General features: G+C 33.1%; 1 protein-coding gene across 2 annotated transcripts in view; it reads left to right on the top strand.

Annotated features, from left to right (window-relative positions):
• The window catches only part of LOC127730577 (uncharacterized), a 142,781-nt gene that overhangs the window by 62,717 nt on the left and 57,792 nt on the right, over positions 1–22,272 (top strand). The window contains exons 6-9 of one of the 2 annotated variants that reach the window (XM_052239030.1): positions 411–458; positions 5,059–5,097; positions 12,442–12,546; positions 15,750–15,842. In XM_052239030.1, the coding sequence (XP_052094990.1) occupies positions 411–458; positions 5,059–5,097; positions 12,442–12,546; positions 15,750–15,842 (285 nt within the window). The remainder of the gene's footprint in view (positions 1–410; positions 459–5,058; positions 5,098–12,441; positions 12,547–15,749; positions 15,843–22,272) is intronic. The other variant, XM_052239031.1, reaches the window with a different exon arrangement.

Below are 22,272 nucleotides of genomic sequence, written 5' to 3'. Positions count from 1 at the left end.
GCAATGTCATTATAAAAATAAGGAGATGTATCAAAGTTCAAATGAAGTGGATGTAAGTAATTATAGGCAATCGTACGGCCTTCAATAATGAGAAAAATCCATACCGTATAGTCGGCTATAAAAGACCCCGACATGAAAAATGTGAAACAATTCAACTGAGAAAACTAGCGGCCTTATTTATAACAACAAAGTTTGCGCTTGTATGGATATTTACACCAAGATGTCGTTATCCTGCATTTATCATGCTTTTCAATAACATTATGATCAAATTGCTGAAAGACCCCCTCCTAAATCATTAATATCTATATCTGCATTGACAATAACATCTTGGTGTAAATTAAATACACCCATTCGGCTAACGCCCTCAAGGTGTATCTAATACAAATATTTAAAAATTTATATCTTAACAGAGTCCTATACTAGCAAATCAAATCCACTTAAAGAAAGATGTGAACCAGGTAAGTGTATCTATTTCTGGTTGTGCGTGTAAACAAATATCAATATCAATGAACGTCTATAACATATGTGTAGAACACGTCTGAGTATCATGATAAAGTAAAACAAATCGTCTTATTTAAGTGCATGTCTTACAAAAATAAATCATATATATTTGACATTGACCCTTCTTATGATCTTCTTATCTTCTTTGACCTTATTTTGTAATTGATGGCTTTGTAAAGAAAATTATATTATTACCATTATGTTAAATTCGATATATATTTTCTTATGCGTTTCATTTTTATTTTGATAATGCAACAAACACATACTCTGTCCTGAACAATCTCCTTGTAGTTTCAAAGGGAAACGGTATCAGTAAGTGTTAATGTCGATATTTACTTTGATAAAGATTAAAAAACTACTATTAGTAGAGTGTTTTATGATAATATACCACACAAAAAGAAGAAATAAAGTAAAGAGTTATGTTTTAAAAGTTCTCTGTAACTTTATAATGTAATATCTGAACTTTTATGGTTACAAGAGCGCAATTATTTGTTTACATTTTTACCCCAAGATGGTACTCAGAATAGAATTGTGTACGGCTTCTGATTGGATGGAACAGGATTGGAATTACTTTTAGTCGAAAGCTTATCCAAATAGGTTTAAAAAATCCAGAAAATCAATTTCACATTTAACATAGTATAGAAAATATCTTACATTTCTGCACGTCTGAGCCATTAAAAATCTGCCTTTTTCATTAAGCGAAAAAAGTAGACGATGTTTTTCAACTGCATTTTAAGTCAATTTTTGCCGCATGACCATATACATTTTTTTGGTTCTTATGCAACACTGGCATTTCTAGTAACAGGAACTGCTACCAGTTTTTTCCTAGTTTGTGTAGTCTTCGAGAAATAAAATACTGAACACCACTAGTACCCTATGGAAAATGCATTACGAATAATTGCGCTCTTGTAATCTTATACCTGATAATAAATTTGTTTTATCCCAGTACTCTCCTCTGAAATTACGAAAACTCTATGAAGGTATATTTTCCCTTGTATATTTCTAGCGTGCATATTTAACTGTGTCCAGAGGAGAAAAAGGTGTTTTTCAGTATCGTTTGCCCTTGAAATCAAATCATTTGACTCATTCGCGAGGTCAATGAAAACATTAGAACAAAGCAATTGAGTTCACTTCAGTATTTTATTTCAGTCTCATCTCTCAATAATATTTAATGCAACATTGCAAAAAGTGTAAAATATTGATATAAAATAGAGAGCCACTTTGTAGTAGTCAGTCGAGGACCAGCTTATTATGTACAGAATTATAAGAGACTATTATAACATTAAAACATTATAGAAAATTCGTCTATTATAAAACATATTTATATGTATATTATTTTATACAGTATAGAACATTTCTACTTCTATTTAGAATAAGATAACAGGCTTTGGGACAGATTCGAATCATATTAATATCTGTGAATAAAACACTAATTTCTGTTTATCATCAAAAGACATAACATCACTATAAAAAACATTTTGCTTCATAAGCCAATATCACAGCTTATCACCAAATTTTTTCAATTGCACCTACGACAAAGAAAACCGTAAAATTATGGGCAAAGTGTATTGCCTGGACTGGACTGGATTGGACTCTCACATATTTTTTTTGTAACATGCACTTATTTTCAATTGTTTATATGTTATCTTCTTGCTTATTACAACTGTACTTTATACTTTTTTTTATCAATAATTTTCATTTTAAGTTATAATCTTGCCTGTCAATAGAAGTTGTATTAATTAATGACATTCGACCTTAAAACAGATGTTTTATATCTATTTAGGTACAAATTGGAATGTCAGCATCAATTTTACTGTATGAAGCATATAGAAGGACAGATAAATTATCATGTATTGTGCATTGTTATGTGTATAATATATTTATCACCATATTATTTTTTATTTCTGAAATTTATTATTGTGAACTTTGTTTCACATTAAAATAACTAGAGGCTCTCAAGAGCCTGTGTCGCTCACCTGACTCTACTTTGGTTTTAGAAATCATGTAAAGATAGATAAAAATCATAACAGATACCCAAATAATGATTGAGGCCAAATTTTAATTAATAATGGTCCCGTTATTTAATAAAATATGTTTATAAAAATAAAATTGAGAATGGAAATGGGGAATGTGTCAAAGAGACAACAACCCGACCACAGAACAGACAACAGCAGAAGGCCACCAACAGGTCTTCAATGCAGCGAGAAATTCCCGCACCCGGAGGCGTCCTTCAGCTGGCCCCTAAACAAATATATATACTAGTTCAGTGATAATGAACGCCATACTAAACTCCAAATTGTACACAAGAAACTAAAATTAAAAATAATACAAGACTAACAAAGGCTAGAGGCTCCTGACTTGGGACAGGCGCAAAAATGCGGCGGGGTTAAACATGTTTATGAGATCTCAACCCTCCCCCTATACCTCTAGCCAATGTAGAAAAGTAAACGCATAACAATACGCACATTAAAATTCAGTTCAAGAGAAGTCCGAGTCTGATGTCAGAAGATGTAACCAAAGAAAATAAACAAAATGACAATAATACATAAATAACAACAGACTACTAGCAGTTAACTGACATGCCAGCTCCAGACTTCAATTAAACTGATTGAAAGATTATGTCTTCATCATATGAATATCAGGCACAATCCTTCCCGTTAGGGGTTTAGTATCATACCATCATAATATATATGAGAAGAACATAACCCGTGTCATGCCAACAACTGGTTTTTAAATAAATGTGTTTAGTGCCGATGCAAAGACCCTATAAGTGAATCAATATTAACGCCAAAATATGCAATCTTTAATGACCTGACAACAGTATCGTAACTATATCCCTTCTTAATAAGTCTATTTAAAGGTTTTGTTAGTTTCAGAGGTGAATACTGACATTTTTGTGCTTTATAAAGAATATTTCCATAAAAAATTGGATGTGAAATACCTGAACGTATAAGAAGTCTGCATGTTGAGCTATATTTACGAATGATGTCCTTATACCGATGATAAAATTTAGTAAATTTTTTGACTAGTTTGTGATATCGAAAACCCTGGTGTAATAATTTTTCAGTAATACATAAATTTCTTATGTATTTCCCATAGGGTCCTATGTTAAACTAAGTCCCCCGCTGGCGGCCATCTTGGATGATTGATCGGCTACAAAGTAACAACACTTGGTGAGCACCTCATAAGGAACATTCATGCCATGTTTGGTTTTATTCCATTCAGTGGTTCTCTAAAAGAAGTCATTTGTATGCATTTCCCATAGGGTCCTATGTTAAACTAAGTCCCCCGCTGGCGGCCATCTTGGATGATGGATCGGCTACAAAGTAACAACACTTGGTCAGCACCTCATAAGGAACATTCATGCCATGTTTGGTTTCATTCCATTCAGTGGTTCTCTAGAAGAAGTTCTAAATGTAAAAAGTTAACGCCGACGACGGACGACGGACGACGGACGCCAAGTGATGAGAAAAGCTCACTTGGCCCTTCGGGCCAGGTGAGCTAAAAATAAAAATATTTTAATTCCATTTAAGGGCCCATAATGAGAAAAGTAATATACAATAATTTTGAGTCACAAATTTTAAAGTTAAAGTTTAAAAACTTTTTTATATATGTGTTCTTTATTCTTTGAACTGTATCAATACTACATGAGTATTTAGTTTGGGAACACGTCTATATTTTAATCCCATAGCATATTCTTTCAATTGTGTTGGCATACATTGTCAGACAATTTAGAAGTGCCAAGTTCAATTGGCTTTTTGTTCTAGAAAACCTAGAGGTATTGAAATTAATTGGAACTTATATATTATTAAATGTTTTGAACTCGGAAAACAGTATCAATACAGAACAGATAAGTTTATATGTAGTCCACTAAGAATATTTGTGTGTTAATTTTTGATATAATCTGTTTTATTAATGATTTTACACAAGTGCTAATGACTGGTCTGGAAGTGGTTTAAGATCATGAAATAAGTTGATTTTATCCATAATTAAACAGTATTTTTTTTCTCAACATGGGCCCTTTAATTGGAATCAAACTATTTTTATTTTTATCTTTATGTGAAACAAAGTACACAATATAAAATTTCGGAAATAAAATAGAATAATGTGATAAATGTAGTATACACATAACAATACACAATGCAGGATAATTTATCTGTCCTTCTATCTGCTTTATAGAATAGACTTGATGCTAACATTCCAATCTGTAACTTAATAGATATAAGACATCTGTTCTGGAGGTCGAATGCCACCAATTAATACAACTTCTTTACAAGATTATATATAAATTAAAATTCTATTATTAAATAAAAATGCATAAAGTATTATCGTAATAAACAAGGAGATAACAAATAAACAAATAAAAAATAAATGCATGTTAATTAAAAAAAGGAACATGCGGGAGTCCAGTCCAATCCAGGTAATACACTTTGCCAAAATTATGATGTTAGTAGAAAGAAAACTCAATAATCAAATGTATCAACATATCACAAAGGAGAAGTTACATGATTATCTTAATAATAAAATTTCTATAATCTCTTAAACTGTCATTTTTAGGATCTCAGTATGTGAGGAATCGTTGCCCAGCCAATGCCTGTAAGTAGACAAACAGTTGTTTGAAAATTCATTATTCTGCATGTCGGTTTACAATCCCCCCCCCCCCTCTCTCTCGCTCTCTCTCTCTCTCCTTTAGAAATGTTTGATGAGCAGGAAATTGCTGACCAAAAATGTCATTTTTTACCCTTGGTCTTATAGTATCTATTACTTAAAATATATTATTTCATATTGTCTATAGCTATGAAAGTTTTGAACTTCAAATTGGGAACACATACAAATTATGACTGAAAGTGGAGAAATATTGAATTAGGAATGTGATATAAAGCCCAGTTTTAGACTCGAAATACACTTTTTTTTCTACTCTTTTGTAATATCTCAATCTCTTGTGACATAATTTTTGGCTTCAAACTTCATTCAATGTAAAATGTTTTATTCATGTGAGTCATGACTATCTTCTGCTTGTATTTTGGACATGAAGAATGACAATAATAGGGAATAATGGTATGATGTCTTTCAGTTTTTGCATGTTTTCTCGAAGGTTTTCATTGAATGATTATAATAGCCATAAAACGTGTATGCATGTATTTTTTTTGTAAAGAATAAAAGTATTGAAATGTGTTGGAGGAGGGGGATTTGTGTTCCTTCCATCCCCACAATGACAGAAAATGACCAGCCCTGAGTTTAAAAGAATACAAACAAAAACCAGATAGCATGAATCAATAACAATATTTTCATTTAACAGTGCAACAGAATACACAAACACCCGACCCCTTCTTAAAAAATAGGCGTACAAACAAAGGCAAACAAAACAAAAAACATATGGTTCAGATACCTGACCTGGTACGAGTGCAAATGTGGTGGGGATAAAACAGTTTCATGAACTCAAAAACTCTTTCTTTATAACAATAAGGAGATGCGGTATGATGGCCAAGTGGATGTAAGCAATTGTATGAAACCGTACAGCCTTCAACAATGAGAAAAACCCATACCGTATAGTTGACTATAATAGGACCCGACATGAACAATGGGAAGCAATACCATTGAGAACACTAAAGGCCTAATTTATAACAAACTAGTTTATGAAAAACAAATATGAGACATGAACCAACGACCACCACTGAACTACAGGCTTCTTACTTGGGAAAGGCACATAAAGAATGTGTCTTTGTCTGCTTAGACCATATGTCATCAAAATTAAGCACACAAAGAAAACATGTGCGGTCCACTTACCCACATGATGAACACTAATCTAAACTAGGAAATGAAAGATGTAACATAAAGGATATAATATAAATTGCTCGCTACTACAGAAAGCTACTTAGCTAAGGCAACCACTGCTGTTGGTTAAATTTTACCGTTTAACATTTTAAAATCAAATAACGAAAATTACTCGTTGTTTTTTATATTGACTTGCTTTCATGCAAGTTTCAATTAAAATAGCTGACGCGTGAGAACGGTATTAAATATATACCTCAGTCCTGGGTTGCGTTCAATACCGTAGCAGCTAGTATAGCCGCTATGTCGTATGCCTAGGTCACACATTCACGGATCGCCTCGCCGGTTCCACTGCGGATTTAATCTCACGGATGATCCCGATAATGCAGTTTCCGTAGTCCGATACGGATGCACAACGGTGTGACTACGGGTTTTGACGTATCTATCAAGGATAATGTAGGAAAGGAGTCATTTGGCGACATCAGTGGTACGAATTTTTACGATACGACACGGTTTAATACGAAAATAACACGATTTAATACGCAACGACACGTGCCAGGGCGTAGTTGCGGATAAACAGCGATTTGCTACGGTATACGTAAGGGTTAGTACGAATGAGAACGGTCTAATACGGAATAGTACGAACCGCCACATTTTCTAAGCCGTTAATCATTTCTAATTAAGCTTGTGATTTATCATTTTTTTTATGGCAGTTAATCGATGATTTTTTTGTTTTGTTTTATTAAAATTATTTATTAAGTATTTTCGCATTTAGTTGTGGATCATAATAAAATGTTGTCATCTGCGAATCATTGACATTATAGTACTTGTTTGCTATAAATTCTATGTGTGTGTGTGTTATATTGTGCATATTCCAATTAGGTATTTATCTTTAGCAATAAGGCATACGTAAATAGAAATAAGGAACAACACAAAGTCCACAGTGTAATATTTAGTAATATCCAACAAAGCTCGACAGTTCTAAAGGACGATACCTCATACCATTTTATTCTGCCATGACACAGACCCGATAGGAGAATTTACGTAATGTTTTAGGTATAACCTCTGCTGTTTTGCGTCGAAGGTGTCTAAGTTACCACCCCTGGGGATCTGCAGATCGTCCATGTTGACACCATCTCTCCAGGCTCCGGGAATGGCTTGGTGGTCGTCGTCTTCATTGTCCATTAGAAGGTTCTGATCACCAGGATAACTGATCCTTATGATGTTGTGATGGCAAACACAGGCCAGAACTATGACGTGAACTGTATCTGGTTTTTGGTTCATGACTGCAAACATCTGAATCTATTTGCAAGAACACCAAAGGCATTTTCTACAACTATTCTGGCCCACGATAAGCGGTAGTTGAAAATCCTCTCGTCATTGGCAAGACCCTGTCTGGAGAAAGGCTTCATGAGCCAGGTTTTCATACCAAATGCCTCGTCTGCGATGATATAATAGCCCATTGGTTTGTCGTCACCGGAAAGAGGGGTTGCTGTTGGCAAACCGATTAACCCCCTTTCAATGGCCTTCTTCAAGTCACTCTGGTTCCATATCTGAGCGTCAGAACATGCACCTTGTGCACCTATATTAACCCATCGGAATTTGTAATCGGCCATCAGCACCACTGAGTGATATCCTTTATAGTTGTAGTATAGGGATCCTCCGTTCTTTTGGCACCGTAAGGCTACATGTTTGCAATCTAGAGCACCCAGCGTATGGGTAACTGCCATTTCGCTGTAAACTGTTCAGCTATAGCCTATCACTGTTCAAGCTCAGTAGAATAAAATTGAGAATGGAAATGGGGAATGTGTCAAAGAGACAACAACCCGACCATAGAGCAGATAACAGCCGAAGGCCACCAATGGGTCTTCAATGCAGCGAGAAACTCCCGCACCTGGAGGCGTCCTTCAGCTGGCCCCTAAACAAATATGTATACTAGTTCAGTGATAATAGACGTCATACTAAACTCCAAATTATACACAAGAAACTAAAATTAAAAATGATACAAGACTAACAAAGGCCAGAGGCTCCTGACTTGGGACAGGCGCAAAAATGTGGCGGGGTTAAACTTGTTTTTTTGAGATCTCAACCCTCCCCTATACCTCTAGCCAATGTAGAAAAAACAAACGTACAACAGTACGCACAGTAAAACTCAGTTTAAGAGAAATCCGAGTCCGATGTCAGAATAGGAAACAAAAGAAAATAAACAAAATGACAATGTAAAGAATTAAGTTCTTTGGATTTTCAAGTGCCCAATGTTATACAAAACTAAATTTAAATATAAATTTAATAAACAAAACAAAAGTAAAGTAAATTCAACATAAATGAAATAATGAAATGAATACATGCAAATGTAACTAAATAAACACACACAAAACAGAACAAAATATAATGTTATGAAATAAACAAAATGAAACTAAACAATTACAGTCCGCACACCTCCATCAACTCTGCACACTTCCCGGTAAAGGTTGAACGTTGCACGTACTGTAGAATAACTTTGGGTTGTTCCCCTTGAATTTCTTATAATATAAAACGAACAGAAAATAACTATTTTCACACATTTTTGGTTGATTCTAAATTGATGAAAAGAACACTAAATACTTTTACTGCAATGATAACTTCAATGAGCAATGACGACTTGAAACTGCATAATACTGCACGGACTGTTCGATTCGTTTAACATATATTTAAACGGACTTCTTTGTATATTTATAACGGATACTTTCACCGACTCCAGGCGTTGTAATTGAAATCAGCAAACATCGAGTTGTAACCATATTACTAATAATACCATTTGTATCTCCGACACCATATATCACCGACCAGTCGACGGTATTTACTACGTGCTGTACGCACAACAAAACCGGGCCTAAAAACCCCTGCAAAATAAATATTGAACCCAAAAATTACTTACTTTATCTATACATTTGCATGATATAGCAATTATTCGGACATTCTGGACCGCGAGTAAGAAATATCATCTCGACAGCAAAATAGACCTCAATGAACGATATAAATAAGTAAAAATGTCTTACCTGAGTGTTGTAATAATAAGCCTTGGGATATCCATGTCCTAAACTGACAATTATAATACCCAACTGCTATTTTTACCAACTCTAGACTCAGCACACGCGTGTGCTTAACTCAATGGCCAGGTGTCAACTGATTTGAAACTTACCTGTGAAATTTCAATAGGTGCCTAATCACGTGATACACATGAAAGGTCTGCTTGACTATATAGTCCGGTGTTAGCGAAAATAAGCCCTAACATAAAATATAGTCCTAAGTAAAATAGATATATATAAATAAATAAATGGAGTTTGTTACAGACAATAATACATAAATAACAACAGACTACTAGCAGTTACTGACATGCCAGCTCCAGACCTCAATTAAACTGATTGAAAGATTATGTCTTCATCATATGAATATCAGGCATAATCCCTCCTGTTAGGGGTTTAGTATTATACCGTCATAAAATATATGAGAAGAACATAACTCGTGTCATCCCAACAACTGGTTTTAGAATAAATATGTTTAATTCCGATGCAAAGACCCTATAAGTGAATCAATATTAAAGCCAAAATATGCAATCTTTAATGACCTGACAACAGTATCGTAACTATATCCCTTCTTAATAAGTCTGTTTAAAGGTTTTGTTAGCTTTTGAGGTGAATACTGACATTTTTGTGCTTTGTAAAGAATATTACCATAAAAGATTGGATGTGAAATACCCGAACGTATAAGATGTCTGCATGTTGAGTTATATTTACGAATGATGTCCTTATACCGATGATAAAATTTAGTAAATGTTTTGACTAGTTTATGATATCGAAACCCCTGGTGTAATAATTTGTCAGTAATATATAAATTTCTCTCGCTAAAATCTAATACGTTGTTACATACACGAGCGAATCGTACAAGTTGAGATATATAAACACCATAAGATGGTGACAAGGGAACGTCACCATCTAAAAATTGATAATTAACGATAGGAAATGAAAAATCATCTCTTTTATCATAATTTTTTGTATTAAGCTTCCCGTTAATGATATAGATATCAAGATCGAGGAAAGGACAGTGGTCATTGTTAGTATTAGCTTTATTTAAAGTAAGTTCAACAGGATAAATTTCTTAAGTATACATACTGAAGTTGGCATTATTGAGAGACAATATAACATCCAAATATCTAAAAGTATTGTTAAATGTTTGTATCAGATGTTGTTTCGATGGGTCTTTGCTGATTTTAGTCATAAATTGTAACTCATAATAATACAAAAACAGGTCCGCAATAAGTGGTGCACAGTTAGTCCCCATTGGAATTCCGATAACTTGACGATATACGGAATCTCCAAAGCGAACAAAAATGTTATCAAGTAAAAATTCAAGGGCAGATATAGTATCAAAGCATGTCCAATTGACATAGCTCTTTTGTTTGTTGCTACAAAAAAATGAAGATGACATCATCAGCATACACTGAAACTATGGCCTTGCAGACGTCCCGAACAATACCACAGATGGTATTGTGCGCAACCCGGAAACCATACATCAGTGTCCGGTAGCTGCCTCAATCAAGGATCGATTGCCTGTTTGTACCAGATGGTGTTCTTCGTAATCCTCGGACCAACGACATGTATCAGTTCTTGAAACATATTTTGGTATCTATTCTTACAAGCCAGGAGGGCCTCATACTGGCCATGGATATGTCTTTGGAGAAGCCAGTCCCTAGTCCACCATCTCCTCTACCTCCGGTCACCTCTGCGTCTGTCATCAAGTAGCTCGACCACTGCCCTGGCATTTTGTGCCATATCAATAACCAATCCCAGCCAATTAATTGCAAGCATCAGTTGTTGATTGGTCATATTGAATAATGTTATGTATACCTCTACGGCAAGATACAGACTACGTTGGGCCCTATAAGTAGGGAGTATTTATACAGAAGCCTGATGTCAGTTTGTCGTGGACCGTAATGTTCCGTATTTTTTTTGTCGTGGTGTAACGTAGTAAACCGTAAAAGACTTTTGAGAACCCTGGCTGATCCCTAGCTATCCGTAATGCAACGTAATGAGATCGTGCCGTTCCGTGACAAATTCTTAACACACCGTATTGTATCCTTAACAAATACGTGGTGTAACCGTACCAGTACGTAGTTTTCCGGAACTAACCGTAGAAATCCTTCGGGCCTACGAATAAGTACGGATTAGTACGGTTTAAATAGGAACTAAAACGGATCAGTACGTTCTAATACGGTTTAGTAAGGATATACTACGGTTGTTTGATCCGTGGTCAAATTTTGCGCATGTTACAAAATTGTCACGGATATACAAGATAGTACTACTACGTTTATGATGCCGGATCGTATCCGTAGCTAATCCGGCGTTAAATCCGTGAATGTGTGACCTAGGCATTAGATATCTATCTATGTTGAACGATATTCTATACGTAGCTAGCCTATCAGAATGACGTCATGAGTAATAACCTTTCCGATGCCATTTTGGATTCTCTTAATAGCATGATTTTTTTGGGGCTATCTAGATCTATTTAGAAGTTAGGCTAGCTATACTTTCAGTAGTCAAAATCTACGTAGTCCTACAGAGCAACAACGATATTGAATGCAACCCAGTATACTACCTGATTAGTCATATCACACAAATAGAAAAATATACAAGCAAAACCTTATCTGTATTTTGAATTTTTTTGCCACTTCTTGGCGTCAAAGTGACACCCAACGACATTATCATTTTTCTAAAGCTGATTTTAAACTATAGTTATCATTGACTGTCCTTTGATGATAACTTTGAATTATATTTTGGCCTAGTCAAAAATAGGACAAATTAAAAAAAAAAACTTCGTGTACGAATTTCAATGCAACTACGATTTGTTCAATGACTTTTGACAATCCTGAAAATAACCAAAGACAATAATAACATATCATACAAACATCTTGTTGGCTGTTTGCAAATAACTATACAAAGGAGTTTTATTGTACTATCATGCATTTTTATCTGAAATGCGATGATAACTACTTGTTGAAATAGATTATATAAACACAAGTTTCGTTTGACATCTTATGATGAGCGATAGGTATCGTATAAAAATACAGATATATATATGATAGAAATAAACCTTTTTTAATAAACTACTTGCTACATATTCATATTTTAGCACACCATTTTTGTCGTGACTGTAATGGACAGCTTTTGCCAAATTCCTGCTTTTGTGACATTGGCCAACAGTGCAACAACGGTGATGCACCGAGGAAACAGACATGTGAGTTATTAGAAACAATTATACAATTCCTGTTTTGTTTTTGCAATAAAAGGCCAAATGAGTTTTTCCCATCGATTGGTGTCCGTCGTCGTCGTCCGTCGTCTGTCGTCTTTCGACCGTCCGTCGTTGTAAACTTTAACAAAATCTTCTCCTCTGAAACTAATGTTACCAAAATTTATCTTAATGTTCCTTTGGGAAATGGTTTAACAATTGTATTCAGGGATTTGATCCATGAACAAGCATGTCCGCTGTTGCTAGAATAGAACATAGGGATAACATACAGTTTTTGGCTTGTATCTTAAAGCGTAAACAGTAAGAGAAAATCAAACTTGGGGTAAGAATGATCAGCAGATCAAGGTCTATCACCTGCGAAATTTTCAGAAAAATTGGACAATCAATTTTGGAATTATTGACCCTGAAATGTCAATTTCAAGTTTTTGGCTTATATCTTAAAGCAAAAGCAGTCAAAACAAATCTGACATAAGGTAGAATTGACCAGAAGGTTGTCTATCTCCTGCGAAATTTTAGATACTAGTAGTTAAAAACAGTAAAAAAGTAAAACTGTTCAGCACAATAAGATCTACAAATCAGGTATCATGACCGAAACTGTCAACAGACGCCTTAAAAAATTATTTCCCCTGAATGATAGTTTTTATCCATTTTTTGGCTTTTTTGTCAAAAGCTTTAGGAGTTAGATGAACATTAAGAGTGCAAAAACGATCAGCAAAATGGGATCTACAAGTGGCTATATTGTCACTCCAGTTATAAGATTTATTGCCATTATCTCAAAAACGTTGATAGGTATGAACTGTAAACTGTAAAAATGATCATCATATCAAGACATACAAAAATCTGACAGGCCAAAAATGCTCAGATTGTCAAGATCTACTTCTTCCTATTTCCCCAAAAGTATCAGATGACTCCTTATAGGAGTTATTGCTCTTAAATGTATAGTTTTCACTATTATGTTGAAAACTAGAATAGATAAGTAGAAACTGTAAACAGAAAAGAAACAGCAATAAAAGATCTACAAAAATGTCAGAGAACGAAACAATTGGATGACTCTTTATAGGAGCGACGTCATTAATCTAAATTTAGCAAGATTACTTATTATATTGACCGTCAATATACATATAAATAGAAACATAGCGTCAATAGTATACTTAAAAATAGAAACAAGGCTTCGAATACATAAAATAACCTTTCAAACACGTGATCGTAATATCCAATGAAAACAGGAGAATACTACACCATATGTAATATATTTAAATGTACCGCTTTACCAAAGGTAGTTACGTAGCCTTATCGGTCATCCCACTATCTGTATCACAGCTCAGCTATTAATAAAATTGCATATTACGGCTTTGTGATGTCAAATACGCTGACCTGGCTATAATAACTTTGACCCAGACATATCACCGGCGTCATAATGAATGAACCGACGTTGGTAAGTTTGACCCGAACTTCTGGTTTGCTGGTGAAACAATGAAAACACTTGTTTCTATCATGCAAAATACGCTCGACACATATTGCTCGACACAATATGAAGCTCACTCGATTAAAAGTTTGTTTCTAATAAATAGTTCATACCCAGTAAAAAGTTTTTGAAACAGTTAACCGGAAAATCTTTGCTTCAGTAAATAGTCAATACCCATTAAATAGTTTTTGAGACAATTTTGTAAAATAAGTAAATTTAGTCGTCTATAATTCAGTTACAAAGAAAATACAAACTACGGTATACTAATAGCTATTATTCCACTGTTTAAACATATTGATAGTTTAATCAATATTTGATTGGTTGAGACTATCCCACGTGTCATTGAACAAATCTTCATATTCCATTCTGAGGATCATATTCCCATCTGAAATGTCGGGATTACTTCGTGCGACGTTACGCGCGGTTAATGTACATAACGTTTTGAACTTCTTATTCTTCTTAAAATAGCGATAGCAAAAATCATTATCATGTTCAAATTTATTTCGGACGATAAAACAAAAAGACTAATATTAAATTTTGATCCTCACTGTTTATCAATGGGTATGTCGTGTTTAGTTTGACTTACAAAAACAAGCGGATAATGAAAAAAATGTATGCAAAATAATATTTAATGTATATTATAATAATTGATAGTAAACAAAGCATAGGCAGTGGAATAAAACATTCATTTCCCTTTGCCTCGGGAGATATGAAGATTCACCCTCGAAAAATCATATTTCCCTCGGGCAGAGCCCTCGTGAAATATGAATATTCTTGGTTGAACAAATCTTCATATCTCCCTCCGGCACGGGAAATAAATGTATATTATTATATATTGATAGGATGACGACGTCGCTTTAGATGTAGTCACATTTGCGAAAAATCCACTGACGTCATAAATCCGGTTGCGCGAATTTGAAAAAAAAGTACCTGCTAAGAAAATAGGCCATATCACGAGAATTGTTTTTACTCGAAAATAAGGAACGCAAGTAAGACTTTGAAATGTTACGAAGAACGGTAGATATCAACACATCTTTATGAACTATAAGTTTTAGAGAACGAAACAAATATTGATTTAAAACAGGAATAAATATTTCTGAAAATTTTATCAAATCTAAAAATCCAAAGGAGTCTAAAAACTGAAATTTTGGTGATTTTGGTCATTTTAGAGTAATCAGTAAAAATGCATTAGAAGGAAATTCGTAACCAAAAGCAAAGTTCTATTGGAAGTTCATCAATGATGCAAATCATTTAATGTTGGTTAAGGGTATCCTTCAGTTCAAAATTTTGCAAAAACATGTAAAAATTTACAATATTAGTTTATCACTCTTTCAATTAACGATGATTAGAACTGAATAACTTTAATTTCATGGATATGAGCAAAGTTATATTATACATGTATTTATTTTTGGACAACATTCAGATTTACAGCCTGAAAGTGAAACAAACAAAAAAATCAGTGGAAATTGGCCCTTATGCTACCTTTTGATAATGTTCTTATAAGCGATATTATTTTAACGAACCCTCTGATCATCCCTTTGACTAAAATCACATATAATGTGAGTGGATCGTTTTAATGCATTAAGAAAATTGTTATGTCTAGTTATGCAGTAAAAATGATCTGGTCATAAGGTTTCTAAAAAAATGAAACTTATTTGATATTTGTAACCAGTATATAAGAAGTTTTATAATTTATTAACCTAACCTTACTTACATATTTTACCAGGTTCATGGTGCAAAGATAATTGTCCATGTTTGCATAATGGAACGTGTATCTGTGACAAGACAGGTGATGGCCTTTATTGCAAATGTCCAGCAGGTAATTCAAGAACTATAATATATAATATTGTATCAACAGCTATTCCGATTTTAAAGTGAAGTTACCAAATCACAGGGATACCACCAGTAAAAATCAAGTAAAGTTCGAAGAAGATCAGGCCGAGGTACTAAGCCAGCTATGCGTCTGATTAAAGAATATCAATGTGTATTGCTTAATGGTAAAGATAAACCCAACAGTGAGTAGAGTGCTAGAAACCTCTGACTCCCATCTGACTATATGTAGGGATTCAAATCCATAGTGCATAGTGCATAGTTTCGTTTTTACAGATTGACAGTTAACTCATATTGATTTAGAGTATTTAAATTTTTAAGTGTTAAAGTTATACAGAAATTATGAATAGTAATTTGTTCGGCCTAAAAAGGAGGATATGTAATAATATTGATAGTATATTGATTGTTGGTCCAAGGACACAGTTATCGTCCTTTGGTTTTCGTTGTCTACAAATATAGTCCCTAGTGTGAACAGTGTATAACTTGCCTTTTTTTTTGATACACTTTCCCAATTTATTTCTTGATATTTTATGCATGAAATATTAAGTAAGGGGATGAAATTACATGTTAAAAAAATTTGGGTGCTGAATCTTTATGTTAAGTAGTGATTTGGTCCAGTTAAAAAAGGTCAAAAATTAGAATGTCGGAAGCTGTCAAACTGAATTTTAGCCCCCCTTAACACAGAATTGTCAATATTTTGAGTTAGAGCTGGTAGAAGTTTCTATAATTTTGATATTATTTGTATCAATAGTAGTACACTACACTGTAAAAATCTTTTTGAGATAGAGCAGGTGCGATTTTTTTAATTTGAATTTATTGTCTAAAAGAAATGCACTACGAAATAACTGTGTTCTCGGGCTTAAGAGATGAATTCCGTAAATGTAGATTCTGTACTTTGGCAACTTTCCTGAATGGTTTTCTGGTTTCAATTTGTCAAACTCAATAAAAGTAAAGGATTTACATCTTTGTTTGACAGAAATTCTGTTAAAATGTCCCATTTTGGCATTATACGGCTAAAATAAGCATTTTAAAGCAGTTTCCATTTTATGCTTAAGAGCCATGCTGACTTTCTATCTGACAGCTTTTTATGTTCCTGATATTTGTGTTTCTATGCTTAAATCAAATTTAATTAACCATTTGTGAACTTGGAATCTAGAGAAAAGTAGATTATCACAGAAAAAATGTGCAGAATATTTGTATTTATGTCGCTGGTTAAACGGCCTGTTTGATGTATGTGAAATGTGAAGAGCTTTGTACATAAAATCTGTAGTCCGTCACAAATATTTCACTAAATCTGTAAAAAAAACACTTTACAATGATCAGTACACCCTATTCATTTCATATGCTACCATAATTTTCTTCTTTAGGATAGTAAGTGGTTCAAATATATGCCAAATGAGACTAAAACTACATGCAAGCTTTCCATTGAAAAGTGAAAAACTGGTCATCAGACCATACTGTCTGCAAAAAAAAGTTGAATTCAAGAGTCCTTTTGCAATTAGACTTCTTGTATCATGACATCTTAGCATAGAAATGAGCAAAAAGTAACAAATTTCACTTCCTTATAGCCTCTGTGTGCATTTTTATATGTAAATATGGGCTACGGCCTAAATCGACTCTAAATAATTCTCAGTCTTACATGGCCTAAGACCATTTCATACTCATGTAGTATGCTTTTTGTAACTTTTCTTTACATTTAAAGTACATTTAATATATATGGAAGAATAATGTATGGTTAAAAACCTTCAAAAACTTCAAATTGGTTGAAAAAAATGCATGTTTATGTAAGGCTTCCCTTAATTCGAAAATCTCTATTTTCAGGCACAGGCTCATATAAATTTGACTTTTGAATAACTGTAATAAATCTGATAAATCAAATGAGTGTTCCGTTGCTTTTAATACTTATTATATTAAATTCAAGAGTATTTAAAAAGCAAATTTTTGCAATATTTAAATTTTTTAGGCCAAAATCTTGACAGTTGAAAATATTTGATTTAAACATCAAAAATAAACATCCAAATTTCAATATTAAAATGGCCCTAGTTTCTATAATATATATCCTATGTCCATGAAACTTGGCCAACTATCTTAAAATTGCCTAAGCTTAGGTCATGCAAAGTTTTATTAAAATTGGTCAAGTCTTTCTATCCTATTAGGTCCAAGGACACAGTTATCGTCCTTTGGTTTTCGTTGTCTACAAATATAGTCCCTAGTGTGAACAGTGTATAACTTGCCTTTTTTTTTGATACACTTTCCCAATTTATTTCTTGATATTTTATGCATGAAATATTAAGTAAGGGGATGAAATTACATGTTAAAAAAATTTGGGTGCTGAATCTTTATGTTAAGTAGTGATTTGGTCCAGTTAAAAAAGGTCAAAAATTAGAATGTCGGAAGCTGTCAAACTGAATTTTAGCCCCCCTTAACACAGAATTGTCAATATTTTGAGTTAGAGCTGGTAGAAGTTTCTATAATTTTGATATTATTTGTATCAATAGTAGTACACTACACTGTAAAAATCTTTTTGAGATAGAGCAGGTGCGATTTTTTTAATTTGAATTTATTGTCTAAAAGAAATGCACTACGAAATAACTGTGTTCTCGGGCTTAAGAGATGAATTCCGTAAATGTAGATTCTGTACTTTGGCAACTTTCCTGAATGGTTTTCTGGTTTCAATTTGTCAAACTCAATAAAAGTAAAGGATTTACATCTTTGTTTGACAGAAATTCTGTTAAAATGTCCCATTTTGGCATTATACGGCTAAAATAAGCATTTTAAAGCAGTTTCCATTTTATGCTTAAGAGCCATGCTGACTTTCTATCTGACAGCTTTTTATGTTCCTGATATTTGTGTTTCTATGCTTAAATCAAATTTAATTAACCATTTGTGAACTTGGAATCTAGAGAAAAGTAGATTATCACAGAAAAAATGTGCAGAATATTTGTATTTATGTCGCTGGTTAAACGGCCTGTTTGATGTATGTGAAATGTGAAGAGCTTTGTACATAAAATCTGTAGTCCGTCACAAATATTTCACTAAATCTGTAAAAAAAACACTTTACAATGATCAGTACACCCTATTCATTTCATATGCTACCATAATTTTCTTCTTTAGGATAGTAAGTGGTTCAAATATATGCCAAATGAGACTAAAACTACATGCAAGCTTTCCATTGAAAAGTGAAAAACTGGTCATCAGACCATACTGTCTGCAAAAAAAAGTTGAATTCAAGAGTCCTTTTGCAATTAGACTTCTTGTATCATGACATCTTAGCATAGAAATGAGCAAAAAGTAACAAATTTCACTTCCTTATAGCCTCTGTGTGCATTTTTATATGTAAATATGGGCTACGGCCTAAATCGACTCTAAATAATTCTCAGTCTTACATGGCCTAAGACCATTTCATACTCATGTAGTATGCTTTTTGTAACTTTTCTTTACATTTAAAGTACATTTAATATATATGGAAGAATAATGTATGGTTAAAAACCTTCAAAAACTTCAAATTGGTTGAAAAAAATGCATGTTTATGTAAGGCTTCCCTTAATTCGAAAATCTCTATTTTCAGGCACAGGCTCATATAAATTTGACTTTTGAATAACTGTAATAAATCTGATAAATCAAATGAGTGTTCCGTTGCTTTTAATACTTATTATATTAAATTCAAGAGTATTTAAAAAGCAAATTTTTGCAATATTTAAATTTTTTAGGCCAAAATCTTGACAGTTGAAAATATTTGATTTAAACATCAAAAATAAACATCCAAATTTCAATATTAAAATGGCCCTAGTTTCTATAATATATATCCTATGTCCATGAAACTTGGCCAACTATCTTAAAATTGCCTAAGCTTAGGTCATGCAAAGTTTTATTAAAATTGGTCAAGTCTTTCTATCCTATTAGGTCCAAGGACACAGTTATCGTCCTTTGGTTTTCGTTGTCTACAAATATAGTCCCTAGTGTGAACAGTGTATAACTTGCCTTTTTTTTTGATACACTTTCCCAATTTATTTCTTGATATTTTATGCATGAAATATTAAGTAAGGGGATGAAATTACATGTTAAAAAAATTTGGGTGCTGAATCTTTATGTTTAGTAGTGATTTGGTCCAGTTAAAAAAGGTCAAAAATTAGAATGTCGGAAGCTGTCAAACTGAATTTTAGCCCCCCTTAACACAGAATTGTCAATATTTTGAGTTAGAGCTGGTAGAAGTTTCTATAATTTTGATATTATTTGTATCAATAGTAGTACACTACACTGTAAAAATCTTTTTGAGATAGAGCAGGTGCGATTTTTTTAATTTGAATTTATTGTCTAAAAGAAATGCACTACGAAATAACTGTGTTCTCGGGCTTAAGAGATGAATTCCGTAAATGTAGATTCTGTACTTTGGCAACTTTCCTGAATGGTTTTCTGGTTTCAATTTGTCAAACTCAATAAAAGTAAAGGATTTACATCTTTGTTTGACAGAAATTCTGTTAAAATGTCCCATTTTGGCATTATACGGCTAAAATAAGCATTTTAAAGCAGTTTCCATTTTATGCTTAAGAGCCATGCTGACTTTCTATCTGACAGCTTTTTATGTTCCTGATATTTGTGTTTCTATGCTTAAATCAAATTTAATTAACCATTTGTGAACTTGGAATCTAGAGAAAAGTAGATTATCACAGAAAAAATGTGCAGAATATTTGTATTTATGTCGCTGGTTAAACGGCCTGTTTGATGTATGTGAAATGTGAAGAGCTTTGTACATAAAATCTGTAGTCCGTCACAAATATTTCACTAAATCTGTAAAAAAAACACTTTACAATGATCAGTACACCCTATTCATTTCATATGCTACCATAATTTTCTTCTTTAGGATAGTAAGTGGTTCAAATATATGCCAAATGAGACTAAAACTACATGCAAGCTTTCCATTGAAAAGTGAAAAACTGGTCATCAGACCATACTGTCTGCAAAAAAAAGTTGAATTCAAGAGTCCTTTTGCAATTAGACTTCTTGTATCATGACATCTTAGCATAGAAATGAGCAAAAAGTAACAAATTTCACTTCCTTATAGCCTCTGTGTGCATTTTTATATGTAAATATGGGCTACGGCCTAAATCGACTCTAAATAATTCTCAGTCTTACATGGCCTAAGACCATTTCATACTCATGTAGTATGCTTTTTGTAACTTTTCTTTACATTTAAAGTACATTTAATATATATGGAAGAATAATGTATGGTTAAAAACCTTCAAAAACTTCAAATTGGTTGAAAAAAATGCATGTTTATGTAAGGCTTCCCTTAATTCGAAAATCTCTATTTTCAGGCACAGGCTCATATAAATTTGACTTTTGAATAACTGTAATAAATCTGATAAATCAAATGAGTGTTCCGTTGCTTTTAATACTTATTATATTAAATTCAAGAGTATTTAAAAAGCAAATTTTTGCAATATTTAAATTTTTTAGGCCAAAATCTTGACAGTTGAAAATATTTGATTTAAACATCAAAAATAAACATCCAAATTTCAATATTAAAATGGCCCTAGTTTCTATAATATATATCCTATGTCCATGAAACTTGGCCAACTATCTTAAAATTGCCTAAGCTTAGGTCATGCAAAGTTTTATTAAAATTGGTCAAGTCTTTCTATCCTATTAGGTCCAAGGACACAGTTATCGTCCTTTGGTTTTCGTTGTCTACAAATATAGTCCCTAGTGTGAACAGTGTATAACTTGCCTTTTTTTTTGATACACTTTCCCAATTTATTTCTTGATATTTTATGCATGAAATATTAAGTAAGGGGATGAAATTACATGTTAAAAAAATTTGGGTGCTGAATCTTTATGTTAAGTAGTGATTTGGTCCAGTTAAAAAAGGTCAAAAATTAGAATGTCGGAAGCTGTCAAACTGAATTTTAGCCCCCCTTAACACAGAATTGTCAATATTTTGAGTTAGAGCTGGTAGAAGTTTCTATAATTTTGATATTATTTGTATCAATAGTAGTACACTACACTGTAAAAATCTTTTTGAGATAGAGCAGGTGCGATTTTTTTAATTTGAATTTATTGTCTAAAAGAAATGCACTACGAAATAACTGTGTTCTCGGGCTTAAGAGATGAATTCCGTAAATGTAGATTCTGTACTTTGGCAACTTTCCTGAATGGTTTTCTGGTTTCAATTTGTCAAACTCAATAAAAGTAAAGGATTTACATCTTTGTTTGACAGAAATTCTGTTAAAATGTCCCATTTTGGCATTATACGGCTAAAATAAGCATTTTAAAGCAGTTTCCATTTTATGCTTAAGAGCCATGCTGACTTTCTATCTGACAGCTTTTTATGTTCCTGATATTTGTGTTTCTATGCTTAAATCAAATTTAATTAACCATTTGTGAACTTGGAATCTAGAGAAAAGTAGATTATCACAGAA

Source organism: Mytilus californianus, unplaced genomic scaffold (genome assembly GCF_021869535.1).
Source record: "Mytilus californianus isolate M0D057914Y unplaced genomic scaffold, xbMytCali1.0.p SCAF_2, whole genome shotgun sequence".
NCBI lineage: Eukaryota > Metazoa > Mollusca > Bivalvia > Mytilida > Mytilidae > Mytilus > Mytilus californianus.
The sequence above is the reverse complement of the archived record's forward strand: the minus strand, read 5'-3'. Positions and strand labels throughout refer to the sequence as shown.